Source organism: Musa acuminata, chromosome BXJ1-8 (assembly GCF_036884655.1).
Source record: "Musa acuminata AAA Group cultivar baxijiao chromosome BXJ1-8, Cavendish_Baxijiao_AAA, whole genome shotgun sequence".
NCBI lineage: Eukaryota > Viridiplantae > Streptophyta > Magnoliopsida > Zingiberales > Musaceae > Musa > Musa acuminata.
This window is the reverse complement of record NC_088334.1, coordinates 43,130,751-43,151,911: the sequence shown is the minus strand read 5'-3', so window position 1 is coordinate 43,151,911 and position 21,161 is coordinate 43,130,751. Positions and strand designations below refer to the sequence as shown.

The 21,161-nt window shown below is 39.3% G+C and overlaps 4 protein-coding genes and 1 long non-coding RNA gene across 8 annotated transcripts; 2 read left to right on the top strand and 3 right to left on the bottom strand.

Moving 5' to 3' along the window:
* Nucleotides 1-756: 756 nt before the first annotated feature.
* LOC135587975 (WEB family protein At2g38370-like) lies at nucleotides 757-3,971 on the bottom strand. Its single transcript, XM_065079868.1, has 2 exons — nucleotides 3,580-3,971; nucleotides 757-2,384 (listed from the first exon to the last, which is right to left on the bottom strand). The coding sequence occupies exons 1-2, from the start codon at nucleotides 3,775-3,777 to the stop codon at nucleotides 867-869; spliced, it is 1,716 nt and encodes a 571-aa protein (XP_064935940.1). The 5' UTR covers nucleotides 3,778-3,971; the 3' UTR covers nucleotides 757-866.
* Nucleotides 3,972-7,324: 3,353 nt separating this feature from the next.
* On the top strand, nucleotides 7,325-7,825 carry LOC135680357 (uncharacterized). Its single transcript, XM_065194236.1, has one exon. The coding sequence runs from the start codon at nucleotides 7,325-7,327 to the stop codon at nucleotides 7,823-7,825; it is 501 nt and encodes a 166-aa protein (XP_065050308.1).
* A 1,797-nt stretch (nucleotides 7,826-9,622) lies between these two features.
* On the top strand, nucleotides 9,623-12,012 carry LOC103995413 (uncharacterized). Of its 4 annotated transcripts, none has more exons than XM_009415995.3 (3): nucleotides 9,623-9,776; nucleotides 9,862-9,917; nucleotides 10,133-12,012. In XM_009415995.3, the coding sequence occupies exon 3, from the start codon at nucleotides 10,303-10,305 to the stop codon at nucleotides 11,872-11,874; it is 1,572 nt and encodes a 523-aa protein (XP_009414270.2). In that variant the 5' UTR covers nucleotides 9,623-9,776; nucleotides 9,862-9,917; nucleotides 10,133-10,302; the 3' UTR covers nucleotides 11,875-12,012. The 4 variants fall into 4 exon arrangements, with proteins under 4 accessions (XP_009414270.2, XP_018685126.2, XP_064935938.1 ...); XM_018829581.2 differs by having other exon boundaries at nucleotides 9,624-9,776; nucleotides 10,172-12,012; XM_065079866.1 differs by having other exon boundaries at nucleotides 9,637-9,917; nucleotides 10,172-12,012.
* On the bottom strand, nucleotides 11,490-13,033 carry LOC135587974 (uncharacterized). The gene is made up of 2 exons (XR_010476025.1): nucleotides 12,432-13,033; nucleotides 11,490-11,857 (listed from the first exon to the last, which is right to left on the bottom strand). It is a non-coding gene; the product is annotated as an uncharacterized LOC135587974 (long non-coding RNA).
* Nucleotides 13,034-13,360: 327 nt separating this feature from the next.
* Nucleotides 13,361-16,025, bottom strand: LOC135587973 (CASP-like protein 4B4). Its single transcript, XM_065079867.1, has 3 exons — nucleotides 15,678-16,025; nucleotides 15,446-15,581; nucleotides 13,361-13,810 (listed from the first exon to the last, which is right to left on the bottom strand). The coding sequence occupies exons 1-3, from the start codon at nucleotides 15,965-15,967 to the stop codon at nucleotides 13,619-13,621; spliced, it is 618 nt and encodes a 205-aa protein (XP_064935939.1). The 5' UTR covers nucleotides 15,968-16,025; the 3' UTR covers nucleotides 13,361-13,618.
* Nucleotides 16,026-21,161: the final 5,136 nt, after the last annotated feature.

Here is a 21,161-nt window from a genome sequence, read left to right as displayed (position 1 = left end):
ATTGAGCAATTATATTGCGAAAATAATTCTCTTCCCTTCAATTATACCTGCACTATAACTGGAAGATGTCACGGTCCCACGAAAAGACAACGAGACAGGTAGTGAGATTGCGAAGTGGATATAGTTCTGGGGAAGAATGGCCGTATCGTTGATGCGTGGTCACGTGAATTAACTTGAGAACGAACGTGTCCGTGACCTAACCGCCACGACTACCCATCATGCACAATCATATTTAGGAAAAGCTTTTCCGACCTGTGAATCGTCACCCGTCTTTCTACCTCCACTACGATTGCCATTAGTCATGGACCCAAAAAGGCCACGAATGCATGGGTTATCTACTGGCTGTCGTGGATACATTAGTTAGCTAAACAATAAAAGCTATTATCAACTACCCGGATTCCCTACCCTGCCGCTTGATTGGAGACTGCTGTGGCCCCACCATGGGCTCCACATATGTCTCCGATCACAAAGAAGGTAGGTGAGGCGGAGAAGTTGATGAACAGAGAAATAAGCATAATACAAACAACGTGGCCACAAGGTAACGTTGAGAACCCGCGCGGGCGGAGACCAATATATTTTGAAGGTCTCCCCGACCGCTCGCTCGGACGCATCGACGTTAGTTATTCATTGTTTACTTAAGATAATGATCCAAATTTAATACACACCACACCGTACCACATGAACTGAATACATCTTTCCTGCAAACGTTATACAGTGATAGTAACATTTAGACACCACCATGCATTTCGTGTCTAATTGAACGAAAACGTAGCTTCAATGCTATATACATCAGAGTAAAATGATAGTTCGAACACATTACATCACAACGAACAGAGTTCATGAGAAAACAGACATTCCAACAACAGTTATCTTGTACTCAATGACTGCCTCTTTTTCTTGTTCTTCTTGCTTTGCTTGGCCAAGAGAAGCGGGAAGCCAACAAAGCCTATCTTCTTCCTCTTGGCAGAAAACTGCTTGTGGAGAGACAAGTTGTCGGTCATGGGGGAAGGCAGAACCCCGTGCCTTTTGTTCAGCATCTGACCCAGTGAAACCGTGGGGTTTTTATTTTCTTTCTCCCATGCTCCCCTATCATACTCTTCAGGAGAACCAGGACCCATCAGCTTCATGCTCAGTATCTGCCCGATCGACAACGGTTGCCTTGAACCGCTGCTTGGCATGTCAGTGACCAAAGTTGAGTCATTCAGGTCAAGAACGCGGGAGTCCTTCCTGTGGTGAGCTGCATAGTTCTTGAATTTGGTAGAGTTATGAATGCTGTGCCTCTTCTGACCATGCTCGGATCTCCATCTCTGCAGAGAAACTTCAACTTCAAGCTTCGCTCTGGTTGCGACCTCTACTCTCTTCAAGGCATCTTCAAGAGCCTTCTTACATTTTTTTGCCTCAGAATTTGCTTCCTCAACCCTCATAAGTAACTCTGATTTAGACATGTTTGCTTCATCTACTTGAACCACAGCAGCTTCAACTTTCTTTCTTGCAACTTGGTCCGCTTCTTGAGCTTTGCTTGCTAAGGTGATGTATTCCTCCATCGAAAGGGTTACACCACATGCACTCTGAAGACCCAAGATTGAATCGTTGCTGCTTATTAAAGCTTTGATGTCAGCAAGAGCCACAGCTTCTGCTGCTTTGGCTGCTTCTTCCATCTTCTTAGCTGCGAGCCATCGAATGTCAGCCGTCTTAATGCTTGCCTTTGTCTGCTCAAGTTCAGAGGCCAGCTTAGTAACTTCAAACTTAGTAGCTTCAGTTGTCCTCCTTGACTGTTCTAATTCAGAGTCCATTTGGTTAATTTCCTGCAAAATATTTGAGGGATCTTCAGGTTTCTCATTTACCAAACCTTTGGCCCTTTGCAATTTTTCTGTTGTCTGATTAAGATCATCCTCCAGTGATGAGATCAGAGCATTATTGGAGCTCAGCTTCTCCTGGGTTTCCTCAAGCAAGAGTTTTTCCTCTTCTATTTTTATGCTCAGCATTTTAATGGAAGTTCGAATACCAGCTAAGTCACTTGTTGTCCTGTTCAAATTTGCCTTGGCCTGCTTCAGTTCAACAAGCATCTGCCCTGGAGACTGGTTCACCCCCCCCATGCTTGGGTCATCTATACCCACATTCTTCTCGGGGTCATGGGGACCATGTTCTTCAACTTCAGGAACAGGATGTAACTTTATACCATCTGAATTTGTAGCTGGAATCGTATTGGTTTCTGAGGTTTCTTTCTGTAATCTCAACTTTAAACCATCGACAATCTTTTTTGTCATTTCTAGCTCTTTTAAAACATCAAGTGTCTCCCTTTCTTTTAGGATAAGATCCTTTTCTAGTTGTGCCGCCTGTTCCTCCACTTTGATAACCTCAACATCTTCAGAGAAATGGAGTTTCTGATGGAAAATGTGGATAACACGACTTAGGAATAGATTATTCAGAACAAGCTACATTTGTTCAAGTGTCTGACTGAAAATTGAAAATAAAATAGCACTCATTCAAGATGCTTGTTCATCAAGAGATGATATAAGTATGAAATAGGACTAAGTGGTGAAGAATTAACTCAACAAGGTCTCCTATAGTGTTGCACGCTTTTTAAGAAAATTTCGGCCAATTGTGTGCATGAATTTGAATTTCAAATAGATAACTGGGAAGGAAAATTAAAGTTCATAAAAAAGAAGACAAAAATAAAGTGTTCACAAAGGAAAAGAAAACAGAATAAAGTTTAGATGGGAGTATATACATAGAACAAATGAACAAAAAGAGAGGAAACATAATACACTCATACATTTACCCAACACAAGGATGGTGTTGATCTAGAGGATAAAATCCAATAGCTGTTGTAGACACTGAGCATTGCCCATGACAAATCCAATAACTGGAAGGCCATTAGAACAAAGACAATACATGAAACTCAATGATTTTGAGAAACTTAACAAACGTGGAGAAATTACCATCTTAGAGCCAGTGTTCAGTAAAACTTTAATTGCAACCATAGATCCAATAAATTGTTTCCCAGATCAGACACAAATGATAAGGATGAACATGGTAATCAGTCCAACACTCCAAAACACCTTGCTGACTCCTTCCTAAGTTTTATATCGGACCAGTATTTAAAATCTTGCAAGTAAGAAATTTTTGGTGACATTACCCTTGATAGAATTCGAGATAAGTATAAATAAATTAATTCTTATTTGGAAAAAAAAAAGTTACTTATGTTGTTGTTCAAATGCAGACAACTTGAAATGTGGACAAGTCACTGTTAGTCTATTAATATTAGTTCTAACTTTGGAAAATCGACAATTTTGCTTACAGATTACACGTGCAACTTAAGAATTACAGAACAAATATGTCTAATTTGGTAAGCGATTCTCAACACAAGTCATAAGACATGCATCAATTGGTATTATAACTCTAAACGGACAGCAAAGACGAAAAAGAAGCAATTGTTTTACACGGAGAAGAAAGGTGTAACCAAAGAAGCCAGAAAAATAACAACTTGAAGGTCAGATTAGTAAAGCAAGTACTAAAAGATTCGGAAATAAAGATCAAGAACAAATAAAGAATATCCAAACCCAAAAGGGAACTTACGTCGGGGTGAAAGAGTTGCCTGAGCTGCGACTTCCAGACGGCGCTCCCACCAAATCGATCCACAGCCTCCCTCACCGACACGAACGGCGTCGACGTGTCGATCTCCGCCCTCCCAGCCGTTGCCGCAACAGTCACCTTCGGGTCATCCGTCGGCGGGGCCAGGGTTTCCGCCACCGGAACCATGGAATCCTCCTCCATCCCTCCTCTTCCTCCGCCCAGCGTTCGACGATTCAGTGAGGAACTTTTAGGGTTTTGCGGTGAATCGAAACCCTAAATGCCAGCGAAGAAAGCACTCGAAGGCGCGTCCGATAGAGGGGAAAGGGGGAAGTGGAGGCACTAAGGAGGAAGGCGAGGTTACCGAAGTGCCCTTAAGTAGCGGAAGAAGACGATATATTCACGCTGCTCTTTTATATCCACGCCACGTTGTGATCACAATACATGAAATAGAAGGGTGAGTTGGTGGGGAAATGATGGGGTGTGTTTATAAACATGCCTCCTGGTTTGGCCGTTGGCTTTGGCGAATCTCGATGCGGAGAAGACCGTTGGGGTGTGTAAGAAAACGAATAGACCAAAATACCCTTAGCTTAAGACCAAGATTGCGGTTTCGCCACGAACCATGTTCGGTGGGCCATCGTTCCAAGTTGGACCGTTGGGTGTCATCAAGACAATTGTAACGGTCACAAAAGTGTCAACGGCTTCTATAAGAAAATGGTATCAAATTTGATAGGGCATATTTCGGTATCGCCCATGTAGACCAGACAAGCAGATATGATGATACAGATGTGGAATCTCAAGTACGATATGGTGTGCAGCACGCACGTGACGGACAGCCGCTCACCACCCCCTCCGTACGAACGACATCATCACGGTACAGCCATCCCAGAAAACTCAGGGTGGCACCACACGATCCCGATCTGTGCAGGTCAGTCGACGCTCACATAAAAGCTTAAGTTGGCTGCCCGAGGAGCTAGCCGCAGTTAATTGATCCCATACGACCAACTCATCCTCGTAGGTATAAAAACTAACCCTCCTTATTCAAGAGAGGGAGGCATTTCGAACTCTCAATTCTCTCGTACATATTATTGACTTGAGTTTCGGATAAGTCGAGTCGAGAAACCTGTGCACAAGAGCCCGACGATGAAGAAGCAAGTCACTCGCCCAGAAAAAAGATCGCACTCGGAAGACGAGACTTAAACTTGACCCGACCTGATGCTCACCACCACCACCACCCGAGCATCCACGTGAGCGACCTTGTAGATCAGGGATTGAACCGAGCCGTGCTGACACCTCGATCACAGCATAAAGGTTCACCAACAAAATTGGAGAGTAAATGTTTTTGGACGAATTACTGAGAAAAATATTGTTTATATTATCACATCACATTTCATTTTTAAATCATAAAATGTTTGGGTTTTGTCGTCAATTTTCGATCCATTTTTCTTCTTTGGTCACTTTGAAGGGTCGAGATTGAGATGTGAAAGAGTAAAAGAAATCACTCTAAAATAAAGATTAAGAAATTTATTTACCATGGAAAATAAAAAAGAGGGACAATTTAATATGTATAAGAGATTATTTGTAGGACTATTGTGATGAATTCGGTTCTCAATTTTAGTTTTATAAGTCATGACTTATGGAGAGTTTTCATTCTTATTAACATATAGTTTAATGAAGTTGATTAGGAACATATGATAAACCAAACATACTTCACTCCAAAAGTATATCATAGTACAACAACAATGGTTTATAAAATCTCAGCTATTTAGAACTAATGCTTTGATCTTTTTCTTTTCATCACATCACACCATGGAGTAGCAAAGAAATAATATGAAATTGGCATGGTGGATCACCATAATTGTATTATCTTGTTAAGGAAGTTTAATGATATTCATCGAGATATTAAGTCAATTTGGTTCAGACAACTTTGATCGACACAAGATTTGTGTCGTACGGTCGTAGATGAAGATGAAGAGTGATTTCAATCGAATCAAATGCATTAACAATATTTCTCATTGTGTATTAGGTATTATTATATGCTAAAGAGTTCGAAGGTCTCTTTATTACTAATTTATGTAATTATAAGCAAGGTTTATCGTATCGGATCGTACCGCCTGTATCGGGCGGTACGTACTGGTCTGACAGGTCAACGGTGTGATGTGATGAAAAGAAAAAGATCAAAGCATTAGTTCTAAATAGCTGAGATTTTATAAACCATTGTTGTTGTACTATGATATACTTTTGGAGTGAAGTATGTTTGGTTTATCATATGTTCCTAATCAACTTCGGTGTACCGAGCCTGGGTCAAAACGTCGGTACGATACGGTACGACAGACCTTGATTATAAGTATATAATATATAATTATTCTTTGGTGGATAGTTTCATCGAGAAAAGTGAGATGAACATTCGAATCATCCAATATTATAATTGATGTTATGCTAATAATGGATCCCAATTAATGTTGACATCCGACTTGGTGTTGTGTTGGCATCAACATCATATGTGAATGTTCATATGATGTCTTCTCTATCTCACAATCAAATTGTTAGGTGGAATTTACTCGATCTCTTAAAATAAAGTCCATATCAAATTAGAAAAATGAGAAAGAAAAACATAATGATCACACATAACTCAATAGCAAAGTCCTCAAACATTGACTAGGAGAGATTCTTCCACTTTGTCAATTAGATTAGGTCCGATCAATCTTTCTTCTTCCTTAGCGTTTAAATAAGCAATTAATGTCACATTTTGGTCCTATGGTTGAAAGCAAACAAATGCATCCCTTTCCTCCCCAATTAATGCTTCATATGTTTGTTCTATTTCATCGTCATACTTGATTGCAACTACTACTGTTCAAATACGTATCATTGAACTACGGTTGAAAAGTGTGGTGCTACTGAAAGAGACTTTGGAATCTTGGGATGCGGTACTCTTACTCCAAGAAACTATCACCAAGTTTCTTCAATTGTGCCTATCATCACCTAATAAATGAGAAGTATTTCTAGAGTTTTATGAAACTGTGACAATTAATGAATAAGCTTTTTTTTATATTTAAATAATTTTTAAAAAATCTCTAAAGTTCTCACTTTTTTTTTCCCACAAAACATTTCTTTTTTTATTATTTTATTCTTATATAGAATTTTTTTATTAAAAATAAGGCTATCTTTATTTTATTCTTATCTATTGTGACTATTTTTACAGAGACAAAAATAATTTATTTTAAAAAATAAAATAAAAAAGAGAGTCTATGCAAATAAAAAATAAAAACTTTTTGATTTTTTAAAGAATTTGTTATAGATTTTTCTCCTAAAATTTCAACTCTTAGAGAGAGAATTCCATATTACTCCTATCGCATGCATACCACATCCTCAACCTCCTGTGTGTGTCTTTATGATTTATGGTTCCAAGAAAAGTAACAATGATGTGTGTTATATTTCACACTACTTACTCATCCATTCCTTTGATCTATAGATGTGATGTAGTTGTTGTCCTTTCTTATAGTACATGACCATAGGCTTGTACATGAACAGTGAAGTAGATAAGAGGATTCTCCGGACCTACTTTGATCTTTGTGTATTGACTAATAGCTAGTAGGCCATTTGGAAGATGAATTATTGTTGGATGACAGGTTCATTTTCTCTCTCTAGCATACATTCAGAAACACCATAAATCCTTTACATGCACCTCTGTATGAGGTACTGTTGCCTTGCAATCTCTCTCTCTCTCTCTCTCTCTCTCTGTGAGCCAAAGATGCTTCCAAGGAGCTCAGGTCTGGCCAAAGACTCCCTCCAAATCAAGCAGGGTGATGAGTTCTACTGCAGGCTTCTCTCCACGGAGAGCTCAGAGGCCAACCCTTCCTTTCGAGTCTACCATGCAGTGGCTTCTGCGACCGTGCCATTCGTGTGGGAGTCTCAACCAGGAACACCCAAGCACATGAGCTCCGCCGCCGCCCTCCCTCCCCTTACCCCTCCCCCGTCCTATTACTACAGCACCAGGAACAGTATCTCCATGAAGGCCTCCAAGTCCAGCTTCCTCCGCACCATTCTCCCCAAGCTCACCCTGCGGAAGATCCACACCTCGTCTCGGTCGTCCTTGTCTTCCTCCTCCGTGTCATCCTCTTCCTCGTCGGCATTTGGGCGCTCCGACCGCCGCGGAAGCTCCTCCAGCCCGGCGTCGTACTTCGCGTCGGAGGAGTTCGACGACGGGTCGCCTGCGTCGACCTTGTGCTTCGGGATGCGGCGCTGCGCTTAGAGGACTGAGACCAAACAACTTGTGGTCTCTGCTAATTACAGAGCTCGTGGTGCAACGTCGGTAATGGCGAGGTGCAACAGACAGTGATGAAGTGTTTGTCCAATCTCTCAGAATAATCTTGGACTAATAGTTCGTGTTCGCATCGCTCATGCTCCTCCTCCTCCTCCTCTTCCTTCCTGTCTCTATCAGACTATCACCACACCTCCTACTTACTCTTGTTGCATGGCAAATTGTGAAGTCTATGGTAGTGCAGTGAGATCATAGCCTATCTGTTACTGTGAATGCTGAAAGAACAAAGTGACAAGGAGAAGACACTCAGAACTATAATCTCAGAAGCATCAGCATAGGAAAGGAGGAATTAGCTTCCAACTCAGTGTTTAATTCTTTGGTAGATGTTCAGGACTCTCTCTCTCTCTCTCTCTCTCACAGTACAAGCTAATTTAAACATCTTTTACTTGCAAGTACTAACAATCTTTTGCTGAGACAAATCCTCGTGTCTTCTCTTCGGCTGGCACTGAAACTTAGGAAGTGCAAGTCCATAGAGGACATGGCATTAAGTTAAGGTTCCTAGTCAATGATGATTGTACTATACAAAGTTGAGTACTTCAGGTTAGGCTGTCCATAAAAGAACTTGGAGGCATGAAATCGTGGAAATATCAAAACAAATGTTGGAATTAGAGTAAAGATGAAAGAAGATTGACTATTTGGCATACACCTGCTGCAAACAGGGTTCTACCTATCACAGATCAACACTCTTTTTTTTTTTATTTCTTTTAATGATAATATGTTCCTTTTTCTTCCTTTTATCAGTATTTGGTGGAGGTCTGATCTCATAAAAAAGAGTGCCAAAAGTTGGGATATGAAGGATGATGAAGAATTGCCAGAGTTTGGGTGGGATATGCATTGAACCAACACAGAGGACTATCTTTTCATTAAATTTTGGGACAGCTGGGAAGAGATGAATGATGGGTCAATGCATTGACTTGTGTTCATGGTAAATTTTAATTTGTACTTCATCGAATTTGTATAGTTGATGATAGGAATACTCAAATCCAACCATTAAGGGCAAAACTAAATCAAATTATTTTTTCGATTTGATTCAATCAAAGTAAGATAGTTTGATCCGAAATCGATACGGATTTATCTAATCAAATCGATTTAAAATCGATTAATCTAGTTTAGTTATTGGTTAATTAATTCATAATTTTAAATAATTTATAAAATTAAACCCATAAAATTTATAAGATTTGATATTTAGGCCCATATAATTGAATTGGTGAACTCAATCGAATTGATATCTTTTAAATTAAAATTGATTCAATTCGAATTCGATTTAAATTGATTAACTGAATTAAAGAATAGTCCCTTTGGATAAAATTGACGATTCCAGAACTATAATCTCTACGACTTCTTTGTGTTAGACTTATGTTTTGGTCTCGCAAGTTCTTACACTACTGGATTCTGGATTGATTATAGAGATCTTTTTTATGAACTATTGCCGTCGGCTGGGATGCTTCATCATTACAATAAATTTTCGCTGCCACACATTCACATATTTCCGAATCGAATGCTGCAAAGCTGCGAAAGAGATATGCAACTCCATCGAAGAATCTTTAAAGCTGTCTGCTAGTAATCACTGCAGGAAGGAAGAATCTAAACTTAGACAAGTATACATACGTAGTTTGATGCCGGAAGAAGCAACATGGCCGTCAAAAGCACTCTCTAGAAGTTCCATTTCCTGGCGACACGTGGATCCAACCTTTTGACCGAGCCGCAATACCTACGCCACCGTAACGCCGTCCTGCCTCGGTCCACACGTTGCCATGCCTGCCATGGGTGGTCTTCTCGCCGTCTCCTCTCCGTTTCCACCCACCTTCTTCCCGGTAGGCGAAGAGTGGCGAAGCTTCCGTCAACAGCTTGCTCGTCAAACGCTTAGTCTCCAATTCGAACCGTGTGTTTTCTTTGACTGTTTCAGACCATATTGGCGTGCATCGATGTTTCTTCGTCATCTGAGTCCCTTCGTTGCTTTGCCTCAGGAGGAGATGTTTTATGTTATGCACGATTTTGGTGGACGGACAGCTTCTTCTCCACTGTATGATTCCTTCTCTCTCTCTCTCTCTCTCTCTCTCGTGTATGATGCTTGCTTGGTTATTGGGTACAGGACAGCATCTTATGCTTTCTTCGCCTTGTTATGATGATAACTTGCTGCAGTTAGTCTTACATTCTTGTAAACCACTGAAAATAGATTGCTGCGATCATGGTGTGATATAACGTTGTTTTTACGGATTTATGAACAATCTTCTGCAGACTGTTCAGGTAATGAATGGCTAATTTGGATGTCTGTAGGATAAAATTTCAGCTGCTTTTATCTTGAATGTCTTGCTGACTTTGGTAGAAGAAAGATTGATTGATTCCTGCGGATAGTAATCTTGAGAGATTATCACATCAACAGCAGAAATCAGCAGCTAAGAAAGAGAATGATTTCAATGAGTAATGGCAAAGGTACAAGAGAAATTGAAGAAGAAACTGAATCACCTACGGATCAGATTATGCTAGAGATTAGTACATCTAGAAGGACTCTTTTGGACAAGAAGAGACAGAATAAATTTCTGGCTATGCTGAAGACCTTCCCTGGTAGATCCAGCTTTGCGAAAGTTGAATCTTCTACTCGGTTGTCTTCATCTTCTTCAAAGCATGGACATGAAGCAGAGGAGAGTGTCGATGTCGATATTCCGCATTCCTTCCCTTCGCCTGGTGATCAGAGTTCCTCTACAAGTTTTCGTCTTCCTTTTGTCAAGAAGATCAACTGGGCTTCTTTGGTCGAGCTCTTTAAGACATGGATCAAGGAGCCAACGAACATGGCTCTGCTCCTTTGGATGACTTGTGTGGTCATCTCTGGATCGATTCTGTTCCTCGTCATGACTGGCATGCTGAATGGTGCTTTGCCAAGAAAATCTCAGAGAGACACCTGGTTTGAAGTGAACAACCAAATTCTGAATGCCTTGTTTACGCTAATGTGCCTCTATCAGCATCCAAAACGGTTCCATCACCTTGTGCTTCTGTGCCGATGGAGACAGGAGGACATTGTGAGGCTCAGGAACATATACTGCAAAAATGGAACCCGAAAGCCTAACGAGCGGATGCACATGCTGGTTGTAGTGGTTCTTCTTCATGTGAATTGTTTTGCTCAGTATGCCTTGTGTGGTCTGAACTGGGGATACCCTCGATCCGAACGTCCAGCGATCGGAGTAGGGATATGCATCTCCGTGGCAATTGGTGCACCAGCTATTGCCAGTTTGTATAACATTGTTAGCCCTCTCGGAAAGGAGTACACCGAGATAGATGAGGAGTCACAAGGTAGTATCAGCTCTTCTGTCGATCAAAGGCGTGCTCGAAAAAGATACTCTTTCGTGGATAGAGAAGACCCCAGGACGGCAGAAACTAGCCCCCGATGGGTGGGTGGGCTATTCGATTTCTGGGACGATATCTCTCTAGCATACCTCTCAGTTTTCTGTAGCTGCTGTGTCTTCGGATGGAACATGGACAGGCTAAGATTTGGTAACATGTATGTTCATGTTGCAACTTTCCTTCTGTTTTGTTTAGCTCCTTTCTTCATTTTCAACTTGGCCGCCGTCAACATCGATAATGAGACCGTTCGCGAAGCTCTGGGAATCACAGGCTTCTTACTCTGCATCTTTGGTTTGTTATATGGAGGCTTTTGGAGGATCCAGATGAGAAAGAAATTTAACCTCCCTCCGAATACTTTCTGCTGCGGCGAGCCGTCTGTGACAGATTGTTTTCAGTGGCTATGTTGCTGCTCTTGTTCTCTTGCTCAGGAGGTAAGAACAGCAGACTACTATGATGTTGTGGAAGATAAATTGTATGTGAAGGAACTGAGTAATACCATTCAACCTTCTCTCTCCCCTTTGCCTCGCGAAGCTGGAACTGCAATGTTCAAATCAAATCCTGCTTTTGCTTCAGAAATGCATGCACACATGGTAGAAGAAGATGCAATGAGACCTCCTCTGCTTTCTGGCATACAAAGATAGGAAATTCTCCTGTAAATGACACAAGATATGTGCAAAGTTGCCATACATTACCGGATATCTTGAGTTCTTTTTTGACATCGTATCGTTACCTATGTAATTTGTGGAATGAATGCTATAGGATGGTTGTTGAATTATTTACTGATCATTGTTATTGCACCTTCAGTTGTTAAAAATGTTAATCATATACTTAAATGAACAGGTCAGTACTCGGACACACATTTATGTGCTGCAGGTTAGGCAAAAAATTCATAGTAAATCACATGCAATACAAAGTCTACTTTTCTGCTGAGACTTTCTTGTAGCGACATGAACATAAGGCATCTGTGCCCTGATTGTTTATGTTGCAAACATACACATTTATGGAAGTTATCATGCATGTAAAAAGCTTATGAATTGTTCTCTCATGTATGTATAATGCTTCTTAAACTACAACAGGTAATTTTCATTTATCACAAGAATAGTTTGTAAACGCTATCATGTCGAGCGTTCCAAATTGTGAGCAAGTACTCGACAGCTTATTCACATTACGATGAACATAAAATGTACAGTCTACTTACCATCGTTGTAGTCCTCATCGTATCATCAAGGGGGTGGAAATGCCAACCATGAGCATGTCAATTATCACTGAGACGTGTGTTTGTCGTTGAGGAAGTAGTCCAACATTTTGTGGTGTAGTTTATTGTGGATGACTTTTTCTAAAACAAAAGCCTTTCCACAGTGATTTCTCGATGAAGAGACTTGCTTAGCCGAAGCCTTGGAATCGTCTTGCATCTCTTCTGAGATATTGAGCACTGTTCCAGTTCTACCAAACGCCTATAAGAACAAGAACACCGATGGGAAGGCTCCAACACCATTTCTAACTTGCATCCATCATTTCTAACTTGAGAACAATTTGGGTCGCAACAATTACTTGGCTTTCTTCAAGAAAACCGAATTACTTGATTTGGAGGTCGCGTTCTTCTGGAAAATTGAAGGTTTCTTCAGCCAAGGGTCTTCGACTCCATGTTTCATTCAACGCAAGATGTCGCCTTTTGACTGTTGAACTGCCCAGTCGAAGAAGGAAAGAAGGAAGACCCGTGGAGCTTCTCATCTGGCGATAAAAATTCGATCAGAAAAGGTTGATCGAATCCGATTCTAAAGCAGATTCGAGTTTTGGAGGGTTTACCGTGTATAGGGAGGAGAAGACCAGGAATCGAGGAGATGCGGCGGGGGAGAGATGACATCCGGCTCCAACGAACCCTATAATTCCTAAGGTTCGAATCACACTTAGAGAAGGAATATGGTAGACAAGACGTCTGATTGCTTCGATTTCGAATGATCTCGACCGTCTATTTGATGGACCCCGCATGATCTACGGTTGGCGACCGCTTACACATAAAAAAATGGTCGGTATGCTCTCGTTAAAATCTCTTGGCATGCATCGATCCTTTTTTAAGTTATTCTCCCTCGTAGTTTTAAAATATAAATCAACATAAGAAATTAGAAATGAAAAAATCGTCCAAGTCATGAACGATAATTGAAGAAGTACATGCTGAAGATTGCAATATAAATACAAATATTACAAATAATGAACATCATCAACAAACAAATAAAAAGAATGGTCCCTCCCCAATTGTTACACTCAAACAAACAATCTTTAAGGAACATTGAGGTGGCACCAGAATGAAGCGATATACTGAGTACGGCATTCTAAGAGGAACATACAACACAAGCATAGAGGGGTATTCACATCAAGAGGGTATGTTCATATATAAGTTTGCTTAGAAAGCTTGAACCCGGATATCAAAGCAGATAATGCACTCGATACAAAGGCGAAGAAGGCCATGCTGATTGAAGCACACGAAGAATCTGTGAAAATGTTATCTGACCCTTCTCTCATGCGATTAGTAAGGGGAATGGCTGCAGACAGTGCCGATATCAACAGGTAAGCCGTCACCTATTAAAACAGAAACACTTTAGATACCAAATCACCAAATACAAGAAAATCAACAAGATGAAATATATACTAGCTAGTGTTTGTCATGAATTCTCTGGAATTTTTTAGTGACACTAAGTTACAGCAAAACCTTTGAAAGACTCACGTTTTATTTACTTGTACAACTTGCTAGTTCTCCAATAAAAGAAAGTGTAGCATCTATCAATAATAGTACCCATGTCAAATGAAATTAGAAACTAAGACACAACAGATACCACATTCAAGTCATGTAATCAACAAAGCCATCATTCTTTACCAGTGCTGCTACATGTAGTCATTTTATTACACTACCAAGGTGGAAAAGCTGCATTAATCACAATCACTTATCACCGGAAAGCATACAATCCATTTCAAATTTAATATCAAAAGTTACTTTTCCCGGCACAAAAATGAGGACTGTCTATGATTTAGTGGACAAACGAATTGTCATAAGTTAGGTATCATTCATGTTGGATTCTAAGGATTCATAAGAAGTATCAAAGCTTTCATGAGATTCAGATTAGCATAGTAGGTATTAAGCTTTCATTCCTATGCTTGATGAGCCTAATCCCCACGTGCAGAAATTCTTTGGTGGATTAAGTATACCATCCAAGACTATTGGCTTAACTAGTAAGGATAGACCTAGCATACATCCCAGGTGTCATAAATTATGGTGGGCACAACCCCAGTTGCTAGATCTATCACCGATGCAATAGACTTGGCCTTCCAAGTATTTTCTCAAAAGAGGATTATTTTCTGGGAATTGTTAAACAATGTACTGTGGGTTTCCTTGGTGATCCATCAAACCGATGGCCCTTACCTTCCTAATGTTATCAACCGCTTTTAATTAAATTGCTCTATCCCAATTTATACTCTTCCACGATTACTTTGGCAATTTAGTCATTTATTTCTCCCAAAATAATTCATTCAATCATTTACTCTGAGATTCTTTCTACTCATTCTTCTTTCCACACCATAAGAATGATTAACGTTCATTTGCTAGAGAAGTTCAAGATAAAAATTGAAATGAATCAAGGACATCTGGAGAATTGGTGTTACAAGGAGATGATAGTGAGCTCAAAGCCATCCCTATTTGAGATGTTTTGGTTCTTCTTTAAAAGATAGCTCATTATAGAGTGATGTTGTCGCTTTTCGCTGAAATACAACATATGGAGGACAGTGGGCCTGCTTTGTGATTCATGAAGGAAAAGCTCTTCTGCAATTCGTACCATCAGCTTGATCATATCATTCCCTCAATAGAAAACACATATACTCTGATTCACATATATCACTTCAAACTTCCAATCAGAATTCTAAAGGTTTTGCAGGATAAACATATTGCAACCGATTCATATACTCTGTTCCAACCAAATAAAACATGAGTCACATTGATTTCATGATTGCTTGATGATTATTTTCCCCCTTTTGATTATGAAAGGCATTGAATCAATTACATAAATGTGGACAATAGTTGGTGTATTTAATAAGATGCAGGAGAGAAATTCCAGTATAATCTTTTCTTCTGATGCAATGGGATGATAAACTTCCTAATCCCAAAGAACGAATGGCATCAAATAGAATTGAAATCTTGAGACAAATAGAAAAAGAACCACCAACCTGATCTCCGGCGAAATCAACGATCCCTGAATAGTTTCTCGGCACCAAATCCTTCCCCGTGCTGAACCGGCGCGCCTGCCGCCATAGCTGACCCATCGAGTACAAGAACGCGAGCAAGGAGATACCCAACAAGTACCTGAAACCACGAAAAAAATTCAGGAACAATCAAATCGACTCAAAACCCTAACAATACACCGATCGGACCCGAAACGGGCCAGATCAGGAGCGGCACCTGTACTCCTGGTAGAGATCGAAGTCCTTCCAGTCGCCGTGCTTGTTGGAGGCCACGATGACGGCGGCGAGGAGGGAGAAAAAGAGCACGAGGGCGCGGAGCACCAGGATACTCCTCTCCAACAGGTCCTCCCTCCTCCACCTCGCCAAAACCGTCCTCACTACCGTGCCGCCCTCGTCGGCCGCTGGGGCGGAGGGGTGAGCGGCGGCGCCCGGCGCGGCCTTCTCGAGGTCGGGATCCGCCGAGGGGGCCGTCGGGGTCGGTTCGTCGCCGTCGGCGTCGGCAGCCATGGGTCTTCCCGATAGAGATGGCGAGAAGCGGTGAGGAGGAGTAGCCGGCGATTGGCGAGGCCGGTAAATAAAAGCTTGGAATCCCAAATAAAGCCCCAGTAAAATTACAATTCAGCCCTTGATTACATTATCCTTTTTTAATTTCTAAATAAATATGTTATATTCAAATATTAAAATAAAAGTCTACTAATGCTATAGGAATAATAATGAATTTTAATTTCAGATCTACAAAATTTATAATTATTTTGCAATATTAGTGTCTGCCAAAATTTGCACGATAACAAACGGGGTGGCTACGTTGACAGGGACTAATTTGTCTTTTACCATGTAATAACAGTAAGAAGAGGGACCAAACATGTAAATCTACGGGGCCAGAGGCTGACGCTTGCGTGCACGTAACGAAACGTGATTTGGCAAGACGGAAGCTCGAAGCCAATGCTTTAAATTTCACGTGATGCTGCTTTGCCATGATGTGATTCCGAAGCATCGACTCCGCTGTGGGTTTAAATGCAGATTGTTAGAATAAGGACGTAATTAAAATGATGATCACTTAGGTTTTATGAAGTTGTACAGACGGAAGAAGGAAAGTGATCGAGATATCTTTCAGTATTGAGGTAGAGAGTCTCTTTCACAGCATGCAGCAGATGGAGCTGATGTTACATTCATTATTCATGGCAAAACGAGAATATTAAGCATAAATAGAAAATGACAACTGGGATTTTAAGTATTCAAACAAAATTGATTTGTTTGATGGAGGAAACTGTTAGACAAAATAGTGGAGTTCGATGACAGAAGTAAAAGAAATCAATCAGCTACATACTTTTTTTACCGATGTAATCTTGCCAATTTCTTTGTATATGTAATGAGCTACATATTAAGTCTCAAATATTTTTTTTTCCTTCCATAAATCAGACTTATTAGAATTATTTCAATTGTCGATTATAATCTAGATAATGTACTATGGTCAGATCTCCTCTGTCAAGCTATCAATTTAGTTTCCTTTTTTTATTTTTATTAAATACAATAACTAGCTTATGAAATATAATCCTTCTATTATCATATACAAGAGAGTTAACGATGCTCGTTCTTAGGCCCAACTATTACACATCAGTATTAAACTATACTCATCTCGCTACCTCTTGAATGATTTAATATAATCCTTTAATCCTATTACCTTCTCAATTACATAAATACCGTGTATCTCATGTTGGAGGTTGGATCCCCGTACTAGTTTTTTGAATTAAAAATATTATACTATGATAATATGGATCTTGAGGTATATTTGTTATAATCGTATCGAAGTTGAACTACTTTGTTATTGCCATACAAATATTCTATTTCTTTTCTTTTGTATAAGTATCATCGGTTCTTTTCTATTTTGTTACCTGTGGAGTATATAGGTTTACGTATCAATATCAACAATAATAAGAATTGATATTTTGTCAAGTCTTTTAATAAAATAATATATTTCACCTTGCCTCGTACTACCTCATGGCACTCATTTGAAATCCCTATAGCATAAATCCATTGCCATCGTCGTACTCTCATTATGAGTCAGACCATTAATATCTCATTGTATCCTCATACAATATTCTAGTGATGCATAAATACCAACTCTAAGATATAAGCTAATGTAGCTATTCTTAATTTATCATGAAACAATATTCCAGTGATACATAAATACCAACTCTAAGATATGAGCTAATGTAGCTACTCTTAATTTATCATGAAACTATTTGTATGCAACACTTGTATTCTTCCTATTCTTAGGCCTTCTTTTAAATTGTATCATCTTTTATCTATTATAACTTATTTTGAAATAATTGATAGACCTTTATCAAAATCTTTTTTATTTTATAATATCGAGAAAGCCAAATGTTGCTTGAATGATTTCTCCACCCCTAATTAATGTAGTCAAAATAAATACATCATCAATTATGACGAGTATTATCCAAATGATGAGTATAATCCCACGCATCATCAAATGTCTATCGTTTGGGTACCATATTCTAACAAAAATTATTAAATTAACAAATTATAATTTACCCTAATTTTCATTGAATTTGAAATAACAAACTATGATTATATATAATAAATCTTACTTTGTCATTATAAACATGTGAATCGACAATATAGATCAAAATATAATAAAATCATCATTAAATCTACTAATAATAATATTATAAACTTAATTACTTTCTAATTAGTCCTATTTTACCACTATAAATATGTCAAACATCCTAAAAAGAATCAAATATATAGAGTTAACTCAATTTTAATCAAAGTACAATAAAATCATCATTAAATAAATTAATTATAATATTATAAAACTTAATAACTCCCTATAGCCTTATTTTATCTCCTAGAGCATTAAATACATAGAATTAACTCAATATTGATCAAATTATAATAAAATTATCATTAAATCAACTAGTTATAGTATTAATATACTTAATTATTATCTAGTCAGCCTTCTTTTGCCACTATAAACATGTCAAATTTTGATAAAATTATCATTAAAATTACTAATCATAATATTTAAAAGTTAATTAAAGGTCCTCTTCTATCATCTTAAATATGTAAATTATCATAATATATATTAAATACATACATTTCACCCGATATATGCCTAATTTTGATCAAATTAGTATTTAATACACTAATTATAGTATTAAAAATCTTAATTACTTCCTAACTAGCCCTATTCTATCATCATAAATATGTCAAATAATCTACTAGATATTAACCACGTAGAATATGATTAATCATCTCATAAATCAATAAAATACTAGGAATATATGCTTCTTGATTAGAATAATTTTTCTTTAACTTAAGTGTTAAACCTTTTAAATTTGATCCAATCCATAAATTATAATTTTGTTTGCGTTAAAAAAATAGAAATATGAGAATCGGAGTACGGGTAAGAATGAAAGAGTTGAAAAGTGAAAGAAAGTAAGAAATCGTACGAGGAGTGAGGAAAGGGTTTTTTTCAAATTATTCTAACATTCAAATTCATCATATGTTATAAAAATTGTCACTGGTTATAAGTTTTGAATGGGCAATCAATCATCCTATAATTGTCAATATGATAGGTTCTTCTCAACAAGATATAGGGTATCAAAAAAAATTAAGTTTGAGATAAGTTTCATATTATATGATAGGGGTAAAAACAGATCTGACGTGACACGCCGGATTTGACATAACACATCATGACATCAGCCATCCATGGGCGACACAGCTCCCCAAGGGACGAACATTAACACCCCCATTATGTGCACCCTCGCTGACCGTACCCAAACGACCTCATCGTCTGACCCCCACGATCGATCAAGACAGGAGAAGGCGTCAGTCGAGGAACCCGGCACTAATGCCGACTTGATGTGCGCCAGCGTCACCAGCCCTCAGCCAATGAACTGCAGCGTTTGACTCCAGGTGCCCGACCAAGGCAAAGGAGCACGTCAACCGAGACGTGCCCATACCCTGCGATAGCCAGGTTCGTCACGCAACCCCTGCGCCCTGCAAGCTGGCACATTAGGTAACATCAGATTCGTCTACAAAATACCCCGGAGTTCCAAACGAAGGGGTAACCTCGACAACTCAACACCAAAGACCCTCTCTGCCTCGCGGACTAGATCTGGGCACTCCTCTCCAAGGAACTGACTTGATCGTCGGAGGGGTCGGGCCGAGCGACCGACCCGACCTGTGTGCAGGTCCTCGACTGAAGTTAACCAGACGGTGGTGATCTTCTCCGGCCAAATCCCCTGTAGTCGGCCCCCGCAAGAAGGTTGAGAAGAACTTCGTCTGATCCCCGCCATCCGGACCCCTAGACCAGCCGCGTCGACCCCAAGGTCACAGTTAAAGAAGTTGCTTACCGTAACATTATTTACTTAACACATGGATTGGGTTCAGATCCAACCAAATCTACTTTCAAATTTATCTTATGTTGAGATGTCAAGAAACCAATAGATTCATATTATGAATTTTTAAAGTGATATATCGGGGCATACCTATCAAAACCTCTCTAATATTTAGATTAGTAAATATTTGATGAATTTAGATAACTGTCAAAGTTGGAGAATGTATTCAACTAGAAGCTTCTGAAAATACGTATATGAGTCTTTTTATTAGATGTATTAATTATATATGTGAGTATGGGTATCCACATGGATCCACCCTTAACGAGGAAGGGATAAGGATTATTTCCTATCATCCTAAATATTCTTGTTTTCATTATGACATCCCTACTTTTTATGATATGATAGATATTAGATTAAAATTATAGTATATATAAAGAATGATTATGTCGTGGAATAACATGTCAAACTCGATGATTGGTAAGTAATAATTTATGGAATTAGCTTTCTCGAAGATGTCGTGAACCTAATCTCATACGATCGAGCCAAAATATTTGTTTGTATCACGTGGTCAAAATAATATTTAATGTATCAACCGGTATAAATAACTTGTTGAATAAATCGACGTATGTTGGTATTGTCTATGTATCATAACTTTCATATCGTTTACAAGTAAGTTGATTCATCATAAAAATTCTTTGAGCCTCGATGGAATTTTCTCTGTATCATCTTTTTGTTGAAATTAAGATCAAGCACAACTACTGAGAAGAAAATAATATAATATGAATATTGGTTAGTACATTAATTTTGGAATGTGGTGTCAATCTTCTCCTTCTTTAGAAGGGTATTGATTGAAATTTTGGGATTCTCTGAGGGCAAGGTGTAAATTATTTTCAGATAATAGAAAACTTCTTCCATTAAAGAAATAAAAGGAATACGTTTTCGCCGAACAACACACAATCGAAGCAACCACGCATAACGAAAGGAATACCTTTTCATCACTCGTGACCGCCGGCCCGAGTCTGTACCCGTGTTTAATTCGAGCCTCAATATGGTTTTACGGGTGGGTCCCACTCGAACCCCGTGGACGCCCCCAATTACAGGGTAGGTAGCGCGCCATGTCATTCGCAGGGCGTGGGACGACTGCATCGCTCCGTGCGATCAAACGACTAAATGCTCCCGCACGTGGGTCCCACCCCAGGCCCGTCTTCTTCCTCCAAGGAGGAGGTGGGTAAGAGCGACGGTGGAGGTTTAGCACGGTGGGATCACAAGTATGGTGGTTCGGCCACACCACCCGAACCCCTGGCCCTCGGATCCATGACAAGTCACGTGACCCACCC

Bases quoted from the DNA above. Each gene is read 5' to 3' on its own strand.
- LOC135680357 (XM_065194236.1), top strand. From the start codon at position 7,325: ATGCTTCCAAGGAGCTCAGGTCTGGCCAAAGACTCCCTCCAAATCAAG.
- LOC135587973 (XM_065079867.1), bottom strand. From the start codon at position 15,967: ATGGCTGCCGACGCCGACGGCGACGAACCGACCCCGACGGCCCCCTCG. The intron at 15,582-15,677 runs GTGCCGCTCCTG...TCGTGGTTTCAG, and splicing joins GATCTCTACCAGGAGTACAG to GTACTTGTTGGGTATCTCCT. The intron at 13,811-15,445 runs GTTGGTGGTTCT...CTGTTTTAATAG, and splicing joins TTGATTTCGCCGGAGATCAG to GTGACGGCTTACCTGTTGAT.
- LOC103995413 (XM_009415995.3), top strand. From the start codon at position 10,303: ATGATTTCAATGAGTAATGGCAAAGGTACAAGAGAAATTGAAGAAGAA.
- LOC135587975 (XM_065079868.1), bottom strand. From the start codon at position 3,777: ATGGAGGAGGATTCCATGGTTCCGGTGGCGGAAACCCTGGCCCCGCCG. The intron at 2,385-3,579 runs GTAAGTTCCCTT...ATTTTCCATCAG, and splicing joins GGCAACTCTTTCACCCCGAC to AAACTCCATTTCTCTGAAGA.